This window comes from Ceratosolen solmsi, unplaced genomic scaffold, assembly GCF_000503995.2.
Source record: "Ceratosolen solmsi marchali unplaced genomic scaffold, CerSol_1.0 scaffold48, whole genome shotgun sequence".
Taxonomy (NCBI): domain Eukaryota; kingdom Metazoa; phylum Arthropoda; class Insecta; order Hymenoptera; family Agaonidae; genus Ceratosolen; species Ceratosolen solmsi.
In genome coordinates, this window is record NW_011948440.1 from 501,087 (window position 1) to 520,460 (window position 19,374).

The following is a 19,374-nucleotide window of genomic DNA, read 5'->3' on the forward strand; positions in this document are numbered from 1 at the left end:
GCGCGCGCAACCAACCCACGGGGCCAACGATATGCCGTAGTAAACTAGCGTAGCGTAGCGTAGTGCGCGTACTTGACGTAAAGCGTAAACAAAGTGGTTGAGCCAGGAGAACGTGGAGGATCGACGTCCCGAGCGAGCACCGGTCCGGATTATCAGCCCGTTATTAATCAAGCTTTTGGAACATAATTTCAAGGATGACCTCGCTGGATTTAAGGCAGCAGAAGCTCGAGCAACAGGTAATGGGACGTGCTGCTGGGAGGTGGGGAATGTGTCGCGTTGCGTGTACTTGCGTAGTCGGTTGGCCGCACGCGACCTAACAACTCTATCGCTCGTCGATCTTATAACCTTTCGAGCAGTCGATTATTCTTTAGTCGTGTGCTTTGGTATGGTTTGCGCATCGGTGCCACGCGCTCTGACAAAACTAATGATTTAGTTTGGTAATATCGAGCACTCGATAATGCCATGGTAAGTAGTGTTTAGTCGGCAAATTAAGGATTCACATTGATTGGAAATTGACACGAACGTGTTGTAATTTTCAAATTTTTGATTAATTCGTGCAAATTGTAGATGTAGCGTGCGTTAATTCATAATGCAATTAAGTGAGAATGCATGGAGGAAATCAATTGTTAGCGGATATTTTTCTTTCAGAGGCAGTTGATTGCCCAAAAAATGAGGCAGAAGAGGCAAACCGGTGCTAGTGGAATGATACAAGCATCGAATGCATCTGCTCAGTTCACCGGTCGTTCCACAGTCTGGCAAAACGAGCTGCACGGTACAATGGCTTTATCGTCTTAAGTTGTCGGTGACAATTCCAGTAAACAAACCAGTAAAAACGTTTATCCGTTTCTGTCGTTACAGGTTACGACGGGCCGTTACAGTACACTATGATTCCGGGTAATCCGGACACCACTACACTGGCTGAAAATAGAACTATGGAGACTGACATAACTACGGGTAGGTCTTAAGACACCCGTTTCACGGAGTCTAAATTTCTTAACGTCTCTGTGTTATCTTGCCTTAGATATTAGCACGGATGGCATTTTTTACGATGGAGCGGACGAAGAGTCGTCCCCGGTGGAATTTCAATCACCAACGGAGACACTTGCCTGTGCGTCTCCCCTCAGAGTAGCACCGTCCGATGGATCCACGTCAGTTATTAATCGAGACAACCATTCTTCGGTAAAATACACACACGCTAAAGTTTATACGCTCAATAATGATGAATTTCTAAGTGAAATTATGTTTGTATCGATAGAGTCCAGAACTAGAAGGTAATGTGGAAGGAAACATTGAACAATTTGTCTTGCAGCCGGCTAATAAAAAGATGCATTATAAATGTCGAATAACAAGAGACAGAAAAGGAATGGATCGTGGATTTTACCCAACATATTTTCTTCATTTAGAGCGAGACTATGGTAAAAAGGTATGGCTGTGTATCGACAAAATTATCCACCTAAATTTCAATTTTGCATTAGTATTTGAAATTGGTAATGTGTTCGAAAGGTATTTCTCCTTGCCGGGCGTAAAAGAAAACGAAGCAAAACCAGTAATTATCTAATTTCCACCGATCCAACTGACTTATCTAGAGGTGGCGAAGCCTACGTTGGAAAATTAAGATCAAACCTTCTTGGAACTCAATTCACCATATACGATAATGGCTACTCTCAATTGAAAGATGACAAACGAGAAGAACGTCGACCAAATCCCAGACAAGAATTAGCTGCTGTAATATACGATACAAATGTTTTGGGATTTAAAGGGCCACGTAAAATGACGGTCATCATACCTGGTATGACTCCCGATCAAAAGAGAGTCGAGATATGCCCACGAGATGAAACTGAAACGCTATTAGGTAATAATAGAACATCAAAAATAATTTCCTTCTAATAATTAATTTGAAAAACTGAATTTGTCTATTGGCCTAAATCGCTGCTATTTGTTTAGACTGTTACAAAATGAAAAATATGGATAATCTGATAGAGTTGCATAACAAAACGCCAGTGTGGAACGATGATACTCAATCGTACGTCCTCAATTTTCATGGACGCGTTACCCAGGCCTCTGTAAAGAATTTTCAAGTTGTTCACGACACCGATGGTAAAATAAATAAGCCTTACATTACGATATTAACGATAAACGATAAAAAAAAAAAAAAAAAAAAAAAAAAAAGAAAGTATAACTAATATATATTTCCATAAAAATTGCCTTTCCTTCCAGTGGACTACGTTGTGATGCAGTTTGGTCGCGTGGCCGAAGACGTTTTCACAATGGATTATCGATTTCCTTTGTGCGCGCTACAAGCATTTGCTATAGCACTCAGCAGTTTTGACAGCAAACTGGCATGCGAATAATACTCATTAAATAGATATAAGAAAGGAGACAGCAATTGAGGCCACCGAGCACGCGACGCGCGACACACGACGGACGACGGACAATCATACTTAATCGATTTACTTAACTTTTAAAGTTTTGTATTTGCAGATTGTATTAATGTCGTATTATTGTCAAGCTCGTCGAAAAAAGAAAAGAAAACAATGAAACGACGATTTCATCACGATGTATTAAATTATAGTCAGCGTATCGCGTTTAGCCATGTGTCACGATGGGGCTAAATAAAAACGCAATGAAAGATCGGCCATTATTTAAACAACGATTATTATTGTCGTACACACGATATTCGTTTTACCATCCTAGAAAAGTAAATTATATATATATATATATATATATATATATATATATATATATATTTTTATCATCAGAAAAATTTGGATAGTGAAAATAATTACTTATGCCTGTCAAATAAATCCCGTAATAATTCTGTATCGATAATTTTATATCGTTTTTCAGCGCAAATAACTACACTAAATGTTCATAGTTCGTTGATCTCATTAACTATGATGTCGAGAAAAATAAGAGAGAGAAAAGTGAAAGTTTCGCGAATAAGTAGTGAATTTAATATTTGAAAAATCGTTTACTACTACGCCATGCCCTAACGATAACCATTCGAATTTACGGATTTCTTACATTATTTCACTAGTTGAAATACGTAATTTATATTTATAGGAAAGCCATGAAAATTATGCAATTCTATGTGATGTCGTAGATTAAACAGAAGTTTAATTAATTTGGTGCAGTTGGGGCAAAGCAGTGATGTCGTATCGATCGATCAGTTACGATCAAACTTTATATTGTTAAACCTACTGGTCAATTTTTAATTATGTCAAATGAGCAACTCGTCTATACTCGCGAAGAAGAATAATTGTGCTTAACCGGAAGAGCAAAGAATAAAGCGATACATAATATACTAATACGTGCGTTTTGATTACGCCAGCGTGACACGGTCACAGTACAGTATTATTTGTAAGACGAGATAACAAAACATTTTTCATATATTAAAAGCTCTTCTGAAAAGTAATCAATATATTTCATTAATTTTAGAAGCGACATTGTACATTGTATCATGCGAGAGGCGGCAATTTACATCCGCGCGATAATTTTAGTAGGATAATGTTAGAAATGTGAAAAAAGATTTGAGAAGAGCACAACGCATTGTTATATAATAATATTTAAAGTGGTGTACTCGGTAAGTACGTTATTAATGGGAAACATTCCACTCGTACTTACACGATGATAACATTGCATTTGCTTATTTTAATATGTATTCGAATGAAATGTTAGACTCGATTTAAAATAAACGAATAGCATTACTTTATAATAGTTTCGAGATGAAAAATGTTACGTATATTATTTATAATAAAATCATAAACAAAATAATTGCGTAGATTTTCTTCAATGCACTCGATACCAATAATTTGCAAAAATTTATATAAAATTGTATAGCATACAGTGTGTCTAGTCGATAACTGAAAGTTATAATGACATAAACATTTATGGCAATTGTTTTACCCTACATTTTTTCCATATGTTATATAAATTAACAATATGAAAAGAGCAGTAAGTACTGTGTTCTTGATGAAATAAACTTTTTTCATAACTATTACATTGTTATTCTTAAACCAAAATTCTATGTCTACAATTTTTTAGGATATAGTGTGGCGTTGAATTAAAGACACAACCATATATGAATTTGAATTACAAATTTAATTTCCATTCATATACAATTTTTAAAACAAATTATTTTAAAGCAATACAAATTACAATACTACAAGCGTTTTTATTTTATTCTTTACTTACAAAACGACGATGTTTCTGTCATAAAAAAAAAAGAGAGAGAGAGAGAGATACATTCTTTAAAGCTGAATAATGGCATGAATAACAGATTTCACTTTTTATAATTTGAACACACCATTTTTTTTTTTCACGAGCCACAGACATTCTCAAGGCACTTACTTACATTCATAGAATTATGTAGTAATTAACAATTGTACTGAAAAATATTAGAAATCTATATACAATTATTTGATATAAACAATTTTACTACATAAATATACTAATATTATCAACGTGTGATTCATTTGAGCTAAGTAATATTCGTGGAAAGAAATATAACTTATGCGGCTGCATAAACGCTATCACATCTTTTCAATATTTGTTCTAAATTATTGTTCTTCGTTATTAACATTAAAATAATATTTCTTTGAGTTCAACTTTTAATTTATGCGATAATAGCTATTAAATAAATAAATAAATTTCAAATATAATAATTTTCTACAAATAAAACTAATTGAACGTGATTTTAATTTGATTAATTAAACTATTAATTATATAATTATTCTATTTAATCTTCCATAAGGAATATAATATTTGTTATAAATGAATTATGGAAAATATCTAATGTGTTTAAATTATTCATTTTATATTTTTTTCCCTTTTCAGTCAACATTTCCATTTCAAGATACTTCAACTAATTTATATATTAAATGTAAAAATAGTAGTTTCAGGTGTCAAAAAGATTTATTGATCTACACCTAAACTGTACTAAATGTCTTATGTAAAGCTTATTTAACATAAGAAAAATTCAAACAAATTAAATTTATTTCTATTATAAATAAGCGAGTACAGAAATTCACAGGCCGAATGAAATTTTAGAAATATAATTCTAAATTCTAAAAATTAAAACATCAGCATCTGTGTACGATTTATGTAATCCTATAGGAAATATACTGCAGATATTATCAACAATTTTTGGTTAATATAAATATCATACGTATTACTGTGTATATCAAGCTATTGCATTCGTGTTCTATTATTATTATTATTATTATTTTTTTTTTTTATTTTTTTATTTTATTTTTTTTTTTTTGCGTTTTTTTTTGCGTTTTTTTTTTTTTTTTTTTTTTTTTATTATTACGAGAATATCATTACCAAAATATTAAATGGCAGTCTGTTTCTTCGTAAAAAGAAAAGAAAATACACTCTTTGAATAAAAAATGGCAAAATAATTAACATTTTAAAAAATAGATACAAAATATCACGTTACTCGATGATCATGTAATTCTTAAAAGCTGTCTTGGAATACAAAATTTTAATTACTAACGCAATATCTTCATTTATTTACAATAACTCGATTAGAAAAATAGTTATTTGATTGTAATTTTTTACTTAATTACAATGAATAATCCGATCAATTTTAACTTCTTGATCATCGTAATCGTAATTTATCTTTCGCGTTTTATACCTAACCGGATTATTTTAAATTTGGTCTCACGAACTTCGGGCCTGGAATTCGCGAGGCTGGTCTTGGAATTCCACTTATAGCACTATTGGCGATTTTATTTGGTGCACCAGTCCAATTGGTTGGTAGTCTTAATTTTCTTGCATTGGTCATATTTGATGCTGAATTACATATCTAAATAAAGTAATACAATTGAATAATTGAGCGCAATTGGACAAATTTGCTTCGTATTTTGATTTTAAAAATGCGTCGATGAAATTTGAATACGCATAATGTTGTAAATTGTAAATATGACTTTTTAATTAAATTGAGAAATTGGAAAAATATTTACTTTATTTAACCTTGCCTTCTTAATATGAATGTAAATTTAATATTCACAGTTGAATTACATAAACATTATTTAGCTAAAATGCTAAATATAATTATAACATAAATAAATCAATAATAATAAAGCAAGACTAAATAAAATTTTATCTGAAATTTCTTTCATAGAATGAAGATTTTGTTGTGCGCATGAATTATATAAAAAATTTTTAAACTTACTTTAATTTGAGTTGGTTTAACATTAACCGTTGCCTGAATATTCTCTTTGGCAACCTCGATGCCAACGTCATCAGATTCTACATATTAAATTTCCAAATTTATATATACACGAGTATAAAAACATTTTTCAAGATTAAAATTATATAATAAACATAAGAAACGTATGAAGAATTACTAACCAATTCTGTCTATTGCTTGATCTGAACTAGTTGGGCTTATCGTTAACGGTGAACTTGTTTTTGCATTAAATTCTGCACTGTCCGTCGGAGACGTGCTATTACTATCACCACTATCGACATAACATCTTTTTATATGATTTTTCAGAATCGGCGATGGTAAATCCTTTTCTTGTATCCAAGTACCCTCAAGAATATTATGTCCCTTAGGTTTCGAGACAAGCCCACTGTACTTTCCATCTAAATAATTATGCGGTTAAGGTGAATGCTTAAAAATTTATGAAGAGAAGGAAATTTTTAATTTCATTAACTCGCTTTCATCGTTTTACCTTGTCCTTCCGCATTGTGTTCGACAAAATCTTTCGACTTTATCGTATACGATGCCCGACTACTTTCCGAACTTATGCTAAGCCTATCCTCGATATCTGGAGCGCTATGCGCACTTGCTGTACTTTCAATGCTTTCCATCGAACGACTAGTGCTGTCAGCCATTGAAAAGTCCGTGTTATTCTTCGTTTGTAAAATGCGTTCTGATTTAAATCTACCTAACGAACACATATTACTAGAAATATTTGGTTGCGATCCCTTGACAAATTCAACATCGTTTTCAGTTTCCATCGTTAGTTTCCCAATTGACTTAAAGCTGGCGCCGAGATTAGGATTTGATTTCTGAAAGAGTTGCGGAAGCTTCGATAATTGACGTGGTGCTTGTATTTGCCTAGATATTTTATCGAGTGGCTTTGTAAATTTGTCATCCGATTGCATCTCGTTTACATTATTTTCGACACAAACTTTACTTCTCATGCTACTCGTTTTTTTCGAAAACGTATGGAATCTTTGTTGATATAAAGTGTCGTTATTTTTTGGTATATGATGCTGCAACGGTGCAGATATTGGCATTTTATTTGAATGATCTTCTTGAGGGAGCTTAGAGAAACAGCTGCCGATCTTACTATCTTTTCTAAATGTATTGAAACGATTCTGATCCAAAGAATGCATCTGTGATTCTCCCACACTTTTTTTAACATAACTGTAAAAATACAATTAATTTTTGTGAATAGTGCGTTTATATGATAGGGTGATGATGATTACCTAAAAAGTGTTCATTTACAAACCTCATTTGTCGCGAACCAATTGCATTGCTCGATTGAGTATTGACTTGCGCAGAGTCGGAGTTTATTTCAACACTCTTTGTCTCGCTTTGAGATTCAAGTTTATGTGGAGATTGTACCTGTATATAAGTTGCATCGAGAACTTCAGCTTCGACAAATGATTCGTTTGTATTCAAACAGTCGTAAGTAACATCGAAATTGGATTCAATACCAGGCAACCGGGCACCATCAAGAGTAGTATCAAATTTATTTCCACTGCTTCTTTGAACTTCTTGTAATAGCGCCGCTCGTAATGTTGGAACGGCATGAAACTTATCAAATTTATTATCAATGTTTTTAACTAATTCCTGTAAAAAGAAGTTTTAATAAAATAACTACGGTAATATACATTCGATTATAAATGAAATTATGATTAAGAAATTTAAGGTAATATTCACTTGGGAAATTAAGGGCGTAGAAATATTGGATTTTTTAAATGTAGCATTTAATTTTTCTTCGCTCGAAGATAATGACTCTGACTTTGATTCGTAAATTAAATCAGTCTTATTTTCCTTACTTATTATACATGTTTTTGATAAATCATTTGTATCTTGTAACAATACTGTCGTATCATTGTCGGAGGAAATAGTCTTTGTAGAATTCAGTGGACTATAAATATTAGTATCGACTCTCGACGAATGCAATAAATTTTCCTGCGACGATATAATTTTTGTACTATTTATTTCACTGTTACTCGCCACCGGTGAAGGCAAATTTATAAACGTCTCATTTATTTTCGACTTTACATTAGCATGTATCTTATCGTTTAAATAATTATTGTCAAATGTTGCATCGTCTATATCGCTTTCATTGAGACTTTTACGAATGGTTGTATCTTCGAGAATAGTGGAGTCGTTACTTTGTTTTAAAAATTCAGCAAGCATCGTAGTGTCCTGCACTTCTTTGAACATACTTGCCTCCATCATAGAATCGGTTAAAATTTGCGAATCGACAAAGCTGTCGTGTACTGCGGCATGCATACTTTCTTCGCCTTTACCATCGGATATTATCGACGAATACAAAAGCGACGGTTGTGATATATTCATTAAAAAATGATTGACATCGGATTCGCTCATATCGCTGAGTATTGAATTGATTCCCTCTTTGGATCGAGTCATATTCACGAAAGCCTCCATACTCGTTTGACTATTTATTGACGAGGGACTTTCTGATAAAAGGGCAGCGAGAACTTGATTTGTTTTTGGTCGTAACATCATTGGTATACTATCTCTTCTTTCCTTCTGCGTGCTCTGTTCCTTCAAAATGTTATTCCATTAGGTTTACTCAAAAATTGCCATTAACTGTAAATGATGACGATAGTGACCTAACTTTAAAACTTACTTCGGATATAGATTCTGTAATCGTTTGATTTTTCCATACATTTGACGTAGGAATCGACATTGTTTCCAGTGATATTGATTCGACCGATTCAAAATTTAACTTATTCGATCGCCTTTTGATTCTCGTAAAGGTTCTTGAATCTATGGATTTCCTTAAAGCTTCATAGAAATTATCCATTAGAACAAATACCATAGAGTTAATAGGATAGGTAATAAACAGAAATAAATGTACCATTATCAGAATAGGCAGTTTCTGATTCCAATATATCGGCGTGAAGCCAAGCATCTAGATCTTGAATCTTACATTCATTACTATTTCTCCTAGATCCAGTTCCAGCTGAACAAAGCCTAATAGTCATTATTAACAAAATAATTACAATATTAATGCTATATAACCAAACGTAACATGGATGTAAAAAGTAAATCACAATAAGTAGACATACACAAAATCAAAATTATGAACAGGAAATATGAACGATTAGTAATTGCATTAATATTCCAACAAAATGATGTTCAACTAAAATGATTAAAGTTACGAATAAAATAAAAACAAAATGAATAAGTACCATTGGATTATATTATTTTTTCGTTCGATTGCTTTGAAAATAATTATAAATCACGACGAATGAAATAATACAGAGAAGATGAAAATACCGCAATAATATTCGCATGACCATACCATCTGTCGTGAGCAGTGTCGTCGAACTCAAATACGTCGATGATCGACTGCTCGTCGTCATCTTGTTCTCCACAAGAAATTGGTCCATCGACTATATTGCTCTTACAACCTTGTTGTTGTAGCTGTTGCTGATAATCTGACATTTTTCCTAGACACCACAGCAACGATTCGCTGTTCCCACGACAAAAGTGTCAGGACAATTCCGAAAATAGACGATGCATCACTTTACCGTTAACATAGTACACAACTGATGACTATATTGGCTCTACATAGCTGCCACTCTCTCTCTCTCTCTCTCTCTCTCTCTCTCTCTCTCTCTCTCTCTATCATTTATCTATCTATCATTAATCTATCTATCTATCTATCTATCTATCTATATATCTATCTATCTCTATCTTTTTATAATCTTATGTGTGGTTATTATTTGCCTTGTGAAAATGTACTCACTTTATTACAACGAATTCTAACTACGCGAACAATGAATGACGAAATAATCCCATGGAAAGGTACAAGCTTAGAAATGTAAATAACTAGAGAAGTGTATGCGCGCATAAATGAAAGAGAGAGTAATAAAGAGATCAAAAGAGAACAAATAAAAAGAGTCGCGGAATACGTACAAATCTACGAAACACGACTCATAGTGTTTATATCATTCGAGCGCGAAATCCAAAAATTTTCAACGCATTAACATTCGTCGCATAATTTATGTAAACATGCTATCTTCCAAGAGCTCGACGAATGATATTATTATCTTAACGTGCTTGAATTGACTGCATATCTGTATCTGTACCACTGGCTTTTTTAATTTATCCGGTAATTTTAATAAAGTAACAAAGATAATACTTGTTGTCATTTTGTTACCTACCCTGCTTTAATAGGATCCAGTACCTTTTCTAACCTGACTCTCTTTATCTAACGCGACTTGTTGCTACAAATAAAATCGAAATTTGAAAGCGACCCATTCGCTATATATGCATACACGCGCGCGCGCGCGTTAAGCTTAAAACAATTTTTGCGACTGCGTAATGCGTTTATTCCACCGATGATCTTGAATGTTTTACTTGTGCAAATTAAGAATTAACTGTCCGCGTGCACCTAAAGTTTAATAAATTGATTATTTTTTTTCTTTTTTGAAGTATCGAGCCGTAGAGACTAGCAAGACACGATGTTTAAAGGACTATTCAAACGAAAATTCATCTCCAAACAACGTTAAGTCTTTAATATAAAATTGTCAATAAGGGGAAAGGGTATTATTATATTATATTTCAAAACAAAAACAAAAATAAGAGAAACAAAAAAAAAAGGATTTTTATTAACGAATGAATGGAGTAGAATTAGCCGGCGAGCTCGTTAGCGCTAAGAAAAACATTTGCTCAATATCCATTGATTCGTTCGTCAAATCAATCTCGCGCTCCCGCAATAAAAATACATATTTCATTGTAAAATAGAAGAAGAGAAAAAAAAAAATTTTTTTTTTCTTCCCCCTCAACCGCCGACGTCCCCACCACCCCACAAAATAGCAAGGGCGCATGAGCGGGAATCCATATTTATTCTTGCGTATCCAGCACGGAACAACGAGCGCTGTTGTCGTCCAACTTTTTCAGAATTTATTCACTGCCATCATGTCATGCATGATGCCAGAGGCCGTCATGGCGTGGCTTGAGAGTACACAAAAGTGAGAGGGCACGCACGGAACGTTAAGATATCTTAGAGTGATCAAAGTATCCATAAAAGTGTGATTTTTATAAGCATATTGAATAGAAAGAGTCGTGAAAATGGGTACCAAAGAAAATTCAACAACGAATGCTCCAAAGGTTGCCGCGCCTACTCATCTTAAGCCCTACGGCAAAATCCTACTGACGCTACAAAATTGCCTCTTACCAGATGAAAAGTTGAATTCGACGCCGTCCAGTATAGACGGCCTTGATGCTGAAACGGAAACAGATCTCAGAATATTAGGATGCGAATTGATACAAACTGCTGGGATCCTTCTTAGGTTACCTCAGGTATGTCGAAATATGAGATTTTTAATGTCCGTTGTGAGGAACACGTTCCTAACCTGCAAATAGCAGTTTAGACGATTAATGAACAGATTTTTCGTTCACGCCAATATTCACAAGCTCATTTTATACGTTATCAATATTGTCCGTTATTGTCTGCAGGTCGCAATGGCAACTGGCCAAGTAATATTTCAACGATTTTATTATAGCAAATCATTAGTTAGGCATAATATGGAAACAACGGCAATGGCATGTGTTTGCCTTGCTAGTAAAATTGAAGAAGCACCCAGACACATTCGTGATGTCATTAATGTCTTCAACCATATAAAACAAGTTGGTAATCAAAAGTGAGTATTTGTACTTGTATATTATTAAAGAGAGAGAGAGAGAGAGAGAGTGAGAGAGAGAGAGAGAGAGAAAGCGAAAGAGAGAGAAAAAAGTCTAAAATTTATTCTAATAAATTTTGATTATTTTAATATATATAAAAACAAAAACAAAAAGAAAAGAAAAAGAAATAACAAAGTAAACATTAGCGCAAGTAGTTATTGTAATATATAATAGTATGTATTATATATTATAAATTGCTTGTGAACAAAATTTTTTAATCTGTAAAGTTGCATTAGGCCTTCTTAGAATCTTTTAAGAAAAGATATAAATATTTTAATGATTTTCAACAGGGTGAGTTCCGCATAGGCGCTCTGGATTGTTCAGAGCATATAAACATGTAAGCAACAAAAGCAGCTCAAGCCACTCAAGATCATCTCGCTTGATTGTAGTCGAAGGCTCCAAAGCACGACTGGCACCTACGAGATTGAAAGGATTATGAGTACAGATTGCTTTGTCTGTATAAAACTCGCGATGTTTTATACCTTGATTAAGATTGTTATAATATATAATATGCAAGGTTTAGGCACTAACATATCTATATACGATAGAAAATTTATATATATATGTATATATATATATTATTTATTTTTATTTTTTTTAATCATGCGTAACGAATTGCTCCCTGTTATAATAAACAGTTTGTTTTAGCAGGTTTAGACCGTTCGCTTGTATACTGTAAATATTGTATAGTTTCCTCATTATAATCATGATTGTATGAATTTTATTTACTAAATCCATGAGTATTTATAAATTTTCTACTTAAAAATGTATATTAGTGTCAAACAGGTATTAAGAGAGAGGGAGAGAGAAAAAAAAGAGAAAAGAAAAAACTGTGGTGTCAATCTTTTATCAAACGAATATGTATTTTTTTGTTACCGTTTGTAATAATTGTGACAAATAATTTACGAGTCATTGGAACCAGTGACTTGCCAAGTAGAAAATTATCAATTGGTTTCATAATCCAAATAAGTGTATTATTTGGCTTATTTAATGAATTAAAAATTGCTACTAGAAATATCCAAGCATACGAATGGTACAATCAATGCAATGACGAAATGATTTTATTTAGGCCTATTTAGTAAGATAAATAACGCGTCGCTTCCTTTACATATTATTGCTGCTGTAAAGGGCCTATAGATATATAGGTTGTATGCTATATCAAGCTTAATCTGTATATATTATGATTAAATTCTATTCTAATCATGTTACATGATATTTTTTCAAGGTTTTGTACCAAATGGATAATACTAGACTTCTACTCGAATCCAGGAGTGCCATGCCAAACTCACTTTGTAAAGTCATCGATGCTTTAAACTCAGCTCTGATCTCTTTGTGTTTTCTCTTTTTTCCAGAGCAATAACGCCAGTGATACTTGACCAGAATTATGTAGCTCTCAAGAATCAAGTGATCAAATCCGAGAGACGGGTACTCAAGGAATTGGGTTTCTGTGTACATGTTAAGCATCCCCATAAGATCATCGTGATGTATCTTCAAGTGCTTGGATATGAAAAGAACAAAGCACTCATGCAACAGTGTTGGAACTACATGAACGACTCCCTACGCTCTGACGTGTTCATAAGATACGAGCCAGAGACCGTAGCGTGTGCCTGCGTCTACTTGGGAGCCCGGCAACTTCAATTACCTCTACCATCTTCGCCATCATGGTTTTCGTTATTCAAAGTAACCGAGGCTTCCATCAGGGATATCTGCAGGCGCATCCTAAGGCTCTATAGCAGATCCAGGGTAAAACCTGAACAGCTAGAAAAACGAGTTGAGGAACTCAGGAAGCAGTATGAGGAAGCGCGAATAAAAGCGAGATCTGGAGAAGTGGATGGGCATACACCGAGTCCTCCACTACCTAAGCAATATAACGCTTGGGGTGGATTTATCAGCAAAAGCGGCACGCATGCCGTACCCGAAAGAGTCAAATCTCCCAAGTAATAAATTTAATTCCTTTACAAAGCATCTTTATTTACCCTAATTTAACTAATTTAATAATTAAATACTTGATTCGTTCTTGTATCTAATATATATATATATATATATATAAAACCAAAAAAAAAAAAAAAAAAAAACATTTACATCATCTTAAACAACTAATAGTTATACTTAATATAATCTAATAATTTCAATTAATGTTATGCATATTCTGAATTATTACGAAACTAGAAAGATAATGTCGATGTTTCGAATGCAATATTCAGTAATAGATATCAAATATCAATTAATTTCTCATTTTAATATTTTTTCTAAAAAGTTTAAGAAATATTATAAACAATATAGGGAATAAAGGTGGTTGTTTAATTTTTTTTTTAAATTCGTAATCTTTTATGCGTTAAAATTTATTAATGTTACCGGTGTAATCTCTTCTTCGTCGAGTCATCGTAATAGGAAGAGAATTTTATTGTTTAAAAAAAAAAAAACTTAATAAACTAGTAATCATGAGTGGTAACGATTTTTTTTTTTTTTTTTTTTTTTTTTTTTTTTTTGTATTTGACATTATTTTGAGAATAAGACAAAAATTTTGCTCTATATCGCGAATAATTTAGCAGATCCAATCGTCTTAAGCGAAGCATATTTTAAAGCTATTAGTAATTATAAGAGCAAATTTATTTCTTGTTTTTAGACGATCGAAATCAACTTCATTATCACCAGCAAGGGTGGATATCTTGAAACATTCCAAGAGGAAAAAGCGCAGCAGAAGTAGATCACGTAGTCATAGTAGAACGCGGAAACTAAAGAAAACACAGCGACGGCGATCCGGAAGTCACAAGACATCGAGGACTCGTTATAGATCGAGAAGCCGATCGAGGGAACGAGATCCCGAAAAATCAAATAAACATCGTAGTAAGCATCGGCGTCATTAAAAATCAATCTTTTTGGGATGTTTTATATAATACTTACATTGTAATTATATTCACTGGATACTTGTTCGTGTCGTTGAAAATTTTGCAAAAATACTTGTAAATATTGTATTTTTTTGTTCTTTATTCCGAAAAGAAAGAAAAAAAGTGAAATGAAAAGAAAAAACCGAGACCACTAATTCATCACATATAAGCCTATTGCGACATAATTAATTTTTTATAAGAACTCAGTTAACGGTCGTGTTAACAATTTAATCATAGTATAAAGTGTAAAATAAGCGAGTAAGATAGAGCCGATTTTGTGTATCACAAAATTTTGAAAGAAATACAATAAAAATAATTCATTAATAAATACAAAGGAGTTCGTTGTTTATTGTTTTTTTTTCCTCAGTTTTTGCTTTGTTTTTTGTCACTGTTACTCATAAATTAGCTTGATATTGTCTTGAAAAATCCTGCTGGAAGAGCCCTTTTCTTTTCTGTGTCAATGACCGATGAAAAATCGAGATTTGAAATCTGAGGTAAAATGGCTATTACGTATCGCCGGTACGATGGCATTCGCTCAATGGGATTTCCATGGAGAGTCAATGTTCGTAGATTTCTCAAATCTCTCAGTTTTAATATGCACTTGATGTCGCATATTTCATTCCCGTGTAGATAAAGAATGGTGAGATTCTGAAATTTCAAAAGGTCCTCGTCCACGCCGCATATTTTATTGTAGGCTAGATCCAGCCATCGGAGATCGCTGGGCTTCTCGAGAAATTTATTGGCAAGATCGCCGAGCCTTGAGAGCGTAGTGAGGCTGTTGTTGCTCAGCCACATGGAGCTGGTAAGGAAGCGATTATTCTCCGTCTTCTCTGGTAATTTTCTAATGCGATTTGATTGGATGCTACGATTGACCAATTCTCTTGAGAAAATTGAAAAACGTTAAGCACATTTTTTTATTATTTTACTTTATTTTATAGGCTCGTTAGTAGGCATAATTTTAATGAGAGCCGATTAAGTTTATTTTTGAGTTTCAATTCGTGAAATATTAATGGGAATTCATATTGATGGTTAAGGCTTAAAATAAATATGATTTTCAAAATAGGCAAACTGTACAATTAGTGCGAGAATATGATGATATTTTTAATAATCGATATCGGCCTGTTAATTCGTTAATTTTTATGTATTAAATTGCAAATATTATACCGTCACACGTGCTAGCATTTTTAAATGATAAATCCAGCGGTGGACCAGCGTGCATCAACTCGTTCTCTTCTCGATGATAATGGAAGCGATTGTTCAACGGTGACTTATTAGCCATATTTTTAATTATAATCGTTTATAAAGTCATTAACGTTGATCAGAACCAAACAACTAACTGTATATATTATTTGTTTTGACGTTTCGTTTCGTCCGTGCAAACAAAAGAAAATTGATACGATGAATATTTTTTTTTTAATACATCCAATAGTTATAAAATTATCCAATAGTTTGCTGTTTTTGTGCATTGTGCTCTGTGTTGGTGTTCGCGTGGGTGGGCTTTTGATAATTAAGAATAGCATTAAATATCAATTAATAAAAAGTTTCTATAATTATCGAAGCTTATAATAAAGTAATTACTTAGAAGCAATTAGATAGAACAAATGACTGATGTGTAGTAAAGTTTGATGAAGATCGTGAAATTTAGTTGAATTTATTAAACAGTGTCGTAGCGAGTAAAACGAAGTATATTGCGATATCTATTTTTCTAAATTTTGTAATAACATCGATGCGGCGATACGGCGCCCATAAATAAGACACGATTTATCATAAAATCATATATTACTGAACAATAATAAATGGTATTTAAAAATAAAATCTCTACCGAGAGGTAGAACATAGTCTTCATTGATGCTAAGATTAGAATTTTTATCTTAGGCCGTATTCGTTAAAAGAATAACTGAAAAGAGTCGTAATGCGATGCCACCACGTACAAAAACACTTCTACGAATAAACATTTATTAGAAAATTTCCAAAGACCGCACACATTACAAAAGATCGATAAAAGTATTAAAATTTATTGTCTACCATAATGGCCGTGTCATCCTTATTGTTAAATATTTTTATATGCGAGCGGCTTACTTATCTTGATTTATATTTTCAATTCAATAGCCACAACGTTTGAAAACACATATATATATATATATATATATATATATATATATATATATTCATATATTTTTCAAAGTATTGTACAAGTAAAATATTAAAGCGCAGTTTCGCTGACCATGTAATTGATTGTTCTATAAATATTATAAGGAACCCGACAAGAAATATTAGTAATGTTTTGTACAGCCGAAGTAATAAATACGAGGCTGCCAACGCTCAACAGCCAATCTTTTTTTCTTTTTAACATTTTAACAAGATATTAATTGTTTGATACCACTGCTTCTTTATCCAATATTCAAGCGCATTCTAATGCATCGCGCGCACACATTTCGCAACATAGCATTCCTCGATTATAACAAAGACAAAGACGACGACGATAATAACAATAATAATAATAATAATAATAATAGTAGTAGTAGTAGTAGTAGTAGTAGTAGTAGTAGTAGTAGTAGTAGTAGTAGTAGTAGTAGTTGTTGTTGTTGTTGTTGTTGTTGTTGTTGTTGTAATGGAAAAGGGAGAGACCAGGAGAGAGCTGCCGTGAACCGTACGAATGCCTCGGCAAGAAAAGCAACTCTCGCGTCTTCCGTCCTGTAAATCGTCATATGCACGTGCAATGCAACCCCTACGCCAAACGCGCCGACGTCCCGTACGAAAATACCCTTGTTTGCTTTCAAGTTGGCCAACTAGCGAGCGCAATATGCTGGGATATGCGTATACAACACCGGCTCATCGTGCCGAGACAATGAATGAGTCCAGTATCGAGTTGAACGGTGGCCAGGTGAATTGGGATCGGAATTAGAATTTAGCGAAACGCAAAACTCGCGCCGAAAGGCAGCCGCCGAGGTCGCCCCGCCAAAGAAAGAAGGCGAGAGAAAGGGAGGGGTTCCCTCGATCTCGACAGCCGAGTCTCTATCCTCCATTCCCTCCCGCGGCAAACACTTTTTCATTTTACATCCTGGCGGTGATGATACCGGTGGCAGATGTCGAGCACGATTTTCGCAACCCCGGCTACATAAACAAATCGATGCGGAAATTGAGGCTCTACCAAGATTTATTACGGCACGCGAGGATCGCCCCCGGCACCACCCCCGCCCCGAGACAGATATTCAAGGAAGCCGTACATCATCAGCTCGGCGACATTGGAATATAAAAGAAGTCTGTCGTAACGTATGATGGCTGCCGAAAACGAGCGGACATTCGAGATAAACCGCATTGGCTTGATGCAAGTGCGCAACTAAGAGAGCAAATGCAAATTATTTTGAAAGAATAATTGCGCTTGGTAATGCCGTTAATTTGGTGCCTCGAACGCTAATCGCAGACGCGTCCTTCGCCTTGTGAGAGGACGATTAGTTATCTCGTTCCTTTTCTTTTTCATTAATTATCGGGTGTATTGATTTATCGGTAGTAGTTTATCTAGTGTATCTTGCGTTTTTTTCAAACGTATTTGCAAACGCAAGGCACAGAGTCGACAAATTAGCCGTGTTTTCCCCGTAAAAACTGCAAGAATTACGCTAGGCAAGGGCTTTTGATAGTTAAGGCTGTCTATCGGAAATAGTCCTCTCTATTTAGTCCAAAAATGACTCATCTGATGATTTATTAAATTAATATGTATGTATAGAGCGATCCTGAAAATGGTTTTTTGTTGTTTTTTTTTTTTTTTTTTTGTATTTTGTTTGTAGAGTCGAGTTACGTAGTTTGTTATAGCGTCGCGTCGGCGATATTTTTGACCAAGAATAACCACGAAAAAGCTGTTTAAAGCTGTGATTGATAAAAAAAAAAAAAAAAAAAAAAAAAAAAAAAAAAATTAAGAAAGAAAAAATATTCCAATCATGTGGGTTGAATAGACGAGTATAGTTTTGAAATTACATATATAGTAGCGATCATAGCAGCAGCATTAGTAGCAAAACTTTCAAATGAAATGAAATTTTGATCATTTAACTTGTATCTATTGGACTTTGCCATAGATTAGAGAAAATTATCGACCGTTCATTATGTAATTAATGTTTTCTGCCATTGTAAAGTTAAGCTAATTCCTGCCTGGTGAGTTATTTACCGGTTTTTAATTTGAATTTGAACGACTCGTAAAATCTCTTCGCACAATCCTCATATCGCTGAATAAATATTTCAATCGCACTATAACTTTGCAACTTTCCATTCAATTTTGAAAATCTGTACCTTAGTCGATTATGCTCTTAGCTCCGAGTCATTATTATCGTTGCTTATTGTAGTTTAACATTGTTATAGCTGACCGAGCGATGATCCGATCATTCTTCCATTAGAAGACAAAATTAGGATATTCAACCGTCTGGGCTGCCCTTTCATTTCACCATTAACATATTCGACTTTATGAGATGAAAATGCTGTTATATAATAATACTTATCCAATAGTCGGTCGTTGTTAAATACGACGGTCAACCCAACTTGACACAGGTATCATTTAGCAAAGACTCCTCGTATTTTCCCTTGTGC

At 33.7% G+C, this 19,374-nt stretch overlaps 4 protein-coding genes across 7 annotated transcripts; 2 read left to right on the plus strand and 2 right to left on the minus strand.

The window, feature by feature from the left end:
- Positions 1 to 13: 13 nt before the first annotated feature.
- ktub (Tub domain-containing protein ktub) lies at positions 14 to 2,428 on the plus strand. The gene is made up of 8 exons (XM_011503755.1): positions 14 to 236; positions 649 to 772; positions 859 to 954; positions 1,022 to 1,179; positions 1,256 to 1,423; positions 1,504 to 1,852; positions 1,945 to 2,097; positions 2,218 to 2,428. The coding sequence occupies exons 1-8, from the start codon at positions 195 to 197 to the stop codon at positions 2,349 to 2,351; spliced, it is 1,224 nt and encodes a 407-aa protein (XP_011502057.1). The 5' UTR covers positions 14 to 194; the 3' UTR covers positions 2,352 to 2,428.
- A 3,075-nt stretch (positions 2,429 to 5,503) lies between these two features.
- LOC105365560 (uncharacterized) lies at positions 5,504 to 9,799 on the minus strand. Of its 3 annotated transcripts, none has more exons than XM_011503757.1 (9): positions 9,525 to 9,799; positions 9,078 to 9,193; positions 8,847 to 9,004; positions 7,904 to 8,755; positions 7,470 to 7,813; positions 6,684 to 7,384; positions 6,358 to 6,594; positions 6,179 to 6,255; positions 5,504 to 5,809 (listed from the first exon to the last, which is right to left on the minus strand). In XM_011503757.1, exons 1-9 carry the CDS (start codon positions 9,665 to 9,667, stop codon positions 5,648 to 5,650), a joined length of 2,790 nt encoding a protein of 929 aa, XP_011502059.1. In that variant the 5' UTR covers positions 9,668 to 9,799; the 3' UTR covers positions 5,504 to 5,647. The 3 variants fall into 3 exon arrangements, with proteins under 3 accessions (XP_011502059.1, XP_011502058.1, XP_011502060.1); XM_011503756.1 differs by having other exon boundaries at positions 5,505 to 5,809; positions 7,904 to 8,761; XM_011503758.1 differs by having other exon boundaries at positions 5,505 to 5,809; positions 7,904 to 8,761; positions 9,078 to 9,182; positions 9,525 to 9,598.
- A 1,292-nt stretch (positions 9,800 to 11,091) lies between these two features.
- LOC105365561 (cyclin-L1) lies at positions 11,092 to 15,127 on the plus strand. 2 transcript variants are annotated; one of them, XM_011503760.1, is made up of 5 exons: positions 11,092 to 11,199; positions 11,273 to 11,530; positions 11,687 to 11,871; positions 13,264 to 13,848; positions 14,538 to 15,127. In XM_011503760.1, exons 2-5 carry the CDS (start codon positions 11,300 to 11,302, stop codon positions 14,776 to 14,778), a joined length of 1,242 nt encoding a protein of 413 aa, XP_011502062.1. In that variant the 5' UTR covers positions 11,092 to 11,199; positions 11,273 to 11,299; the 3' UTR covers positions 14,779 to 15,127. The 2 variants fall into 2 exon arrangements, with proteins under 2 accessions (XP_011502062.1, XP_011502061.1); XM_011503759.1 differs by having other exon boundaries at positions 11,092 to 11,530.
- Positions 15,128 to 15,165: 38 nt separating this feature from the next.
- Positions 15,166 to 16,157, minus strand: LOC105365564 (leucine-rich repeat-containing protein 51). The gene is made up of 2 exons (XM_011503762.1): positions 15,964 to 16,157; positions 15,166 to 15,677 (listed from the first exon to the last, which is right to left on the minus strand). Exons 1-2 carry the CDS (start codon positions 16,076 to 16,078, stop codon positions 15,202 to 15,204), a joined length of 591 nt encoding a protein of 196 aa, XP_011502064.1. The 5' UTR covers positions 16,079 to 16,157; the 3' UTR covers positions 15,166 to 15,201.
- Positions 16,158 to 19,374: the final 3,217 nt, after the last annotated feature.

Bases quoted from the DNA above. Each gene is read 5' to 3' on its own strand.
- LOC105365564 (XM_011503762.1), bottom strand. From the start codon at position 16,078: ATGGCTAATAAGTCACCGTTGAACAATCGCTTCCATTATCATCGAGAA. The intron at 15,678-15,963 runs GTATAATATTTG...TTTTCTCAAGAG, and splicing joins AAATGCTAGCACGTGTGACG to AATTGGTCAATCGTAGCATC.
- LOC105365561 (XM_011503759.1), top strand. From the start codon at position 11,300: ATGGGTACCAAAGAAAATTCAACAACGAATGCTCCAAAGGTTGCCGCG. The intron at 11,531-11,686 runs GTATGTCGAAAT...TATTGTCTGCAG, and splicing joins TCCTTCTTAGGTTACCTCAG to GTCGCAATGGCAACTGGCCA. The intron at 13,849-14,537 runs GTAATAAATTTA...TCTTGTTTTTAG, and splicing joins GAAAGAGTCAAATCTCCCAA to ACGATCGAAATCAACTTCAT.
- ktub (XM_011503755.1), top strand. From the start codon at position 195: ATGACCTCGCTGGATTTAAGGCAGCAGAAGCTCGAGCAACAG. The intron at 237-648 runs GTAATGGGACGT...TTTTTCTTTCAG, and splicing joins AGCAGAAGCTCGAGCAACAG to AGGCAGTTGATTGCCCAAAA. The intron at 1,853-1,944 runs GTAATAATAGAA...CTATTTGTTTAG, and splicing joins TGAAACTGAAACGCTATTAG to ACTGTTACAAAATGAAAAAT.
- LOC105365560 (XM_011503756.1), bottom strand. From the start codon at position 9,667: ATGTCAGATTATCAGCAACAGCTACAACAACAAGGTTGTAAGAGCAAT. The intron at 7,814-7,903 runs GTGAATATTACC...TTCTTTTTACAG, and splicing joins CTACGCCCTTAATTTCCCAA to GAATTAGTTAAAAACATTGA. The intron at 6,256-6,357 runs GTTAGTAATTCT...TTTAATATGTAG, and splicing joins TCAAGCAATAGACAGAATTG to AATCTGATGACGTTGGCATC.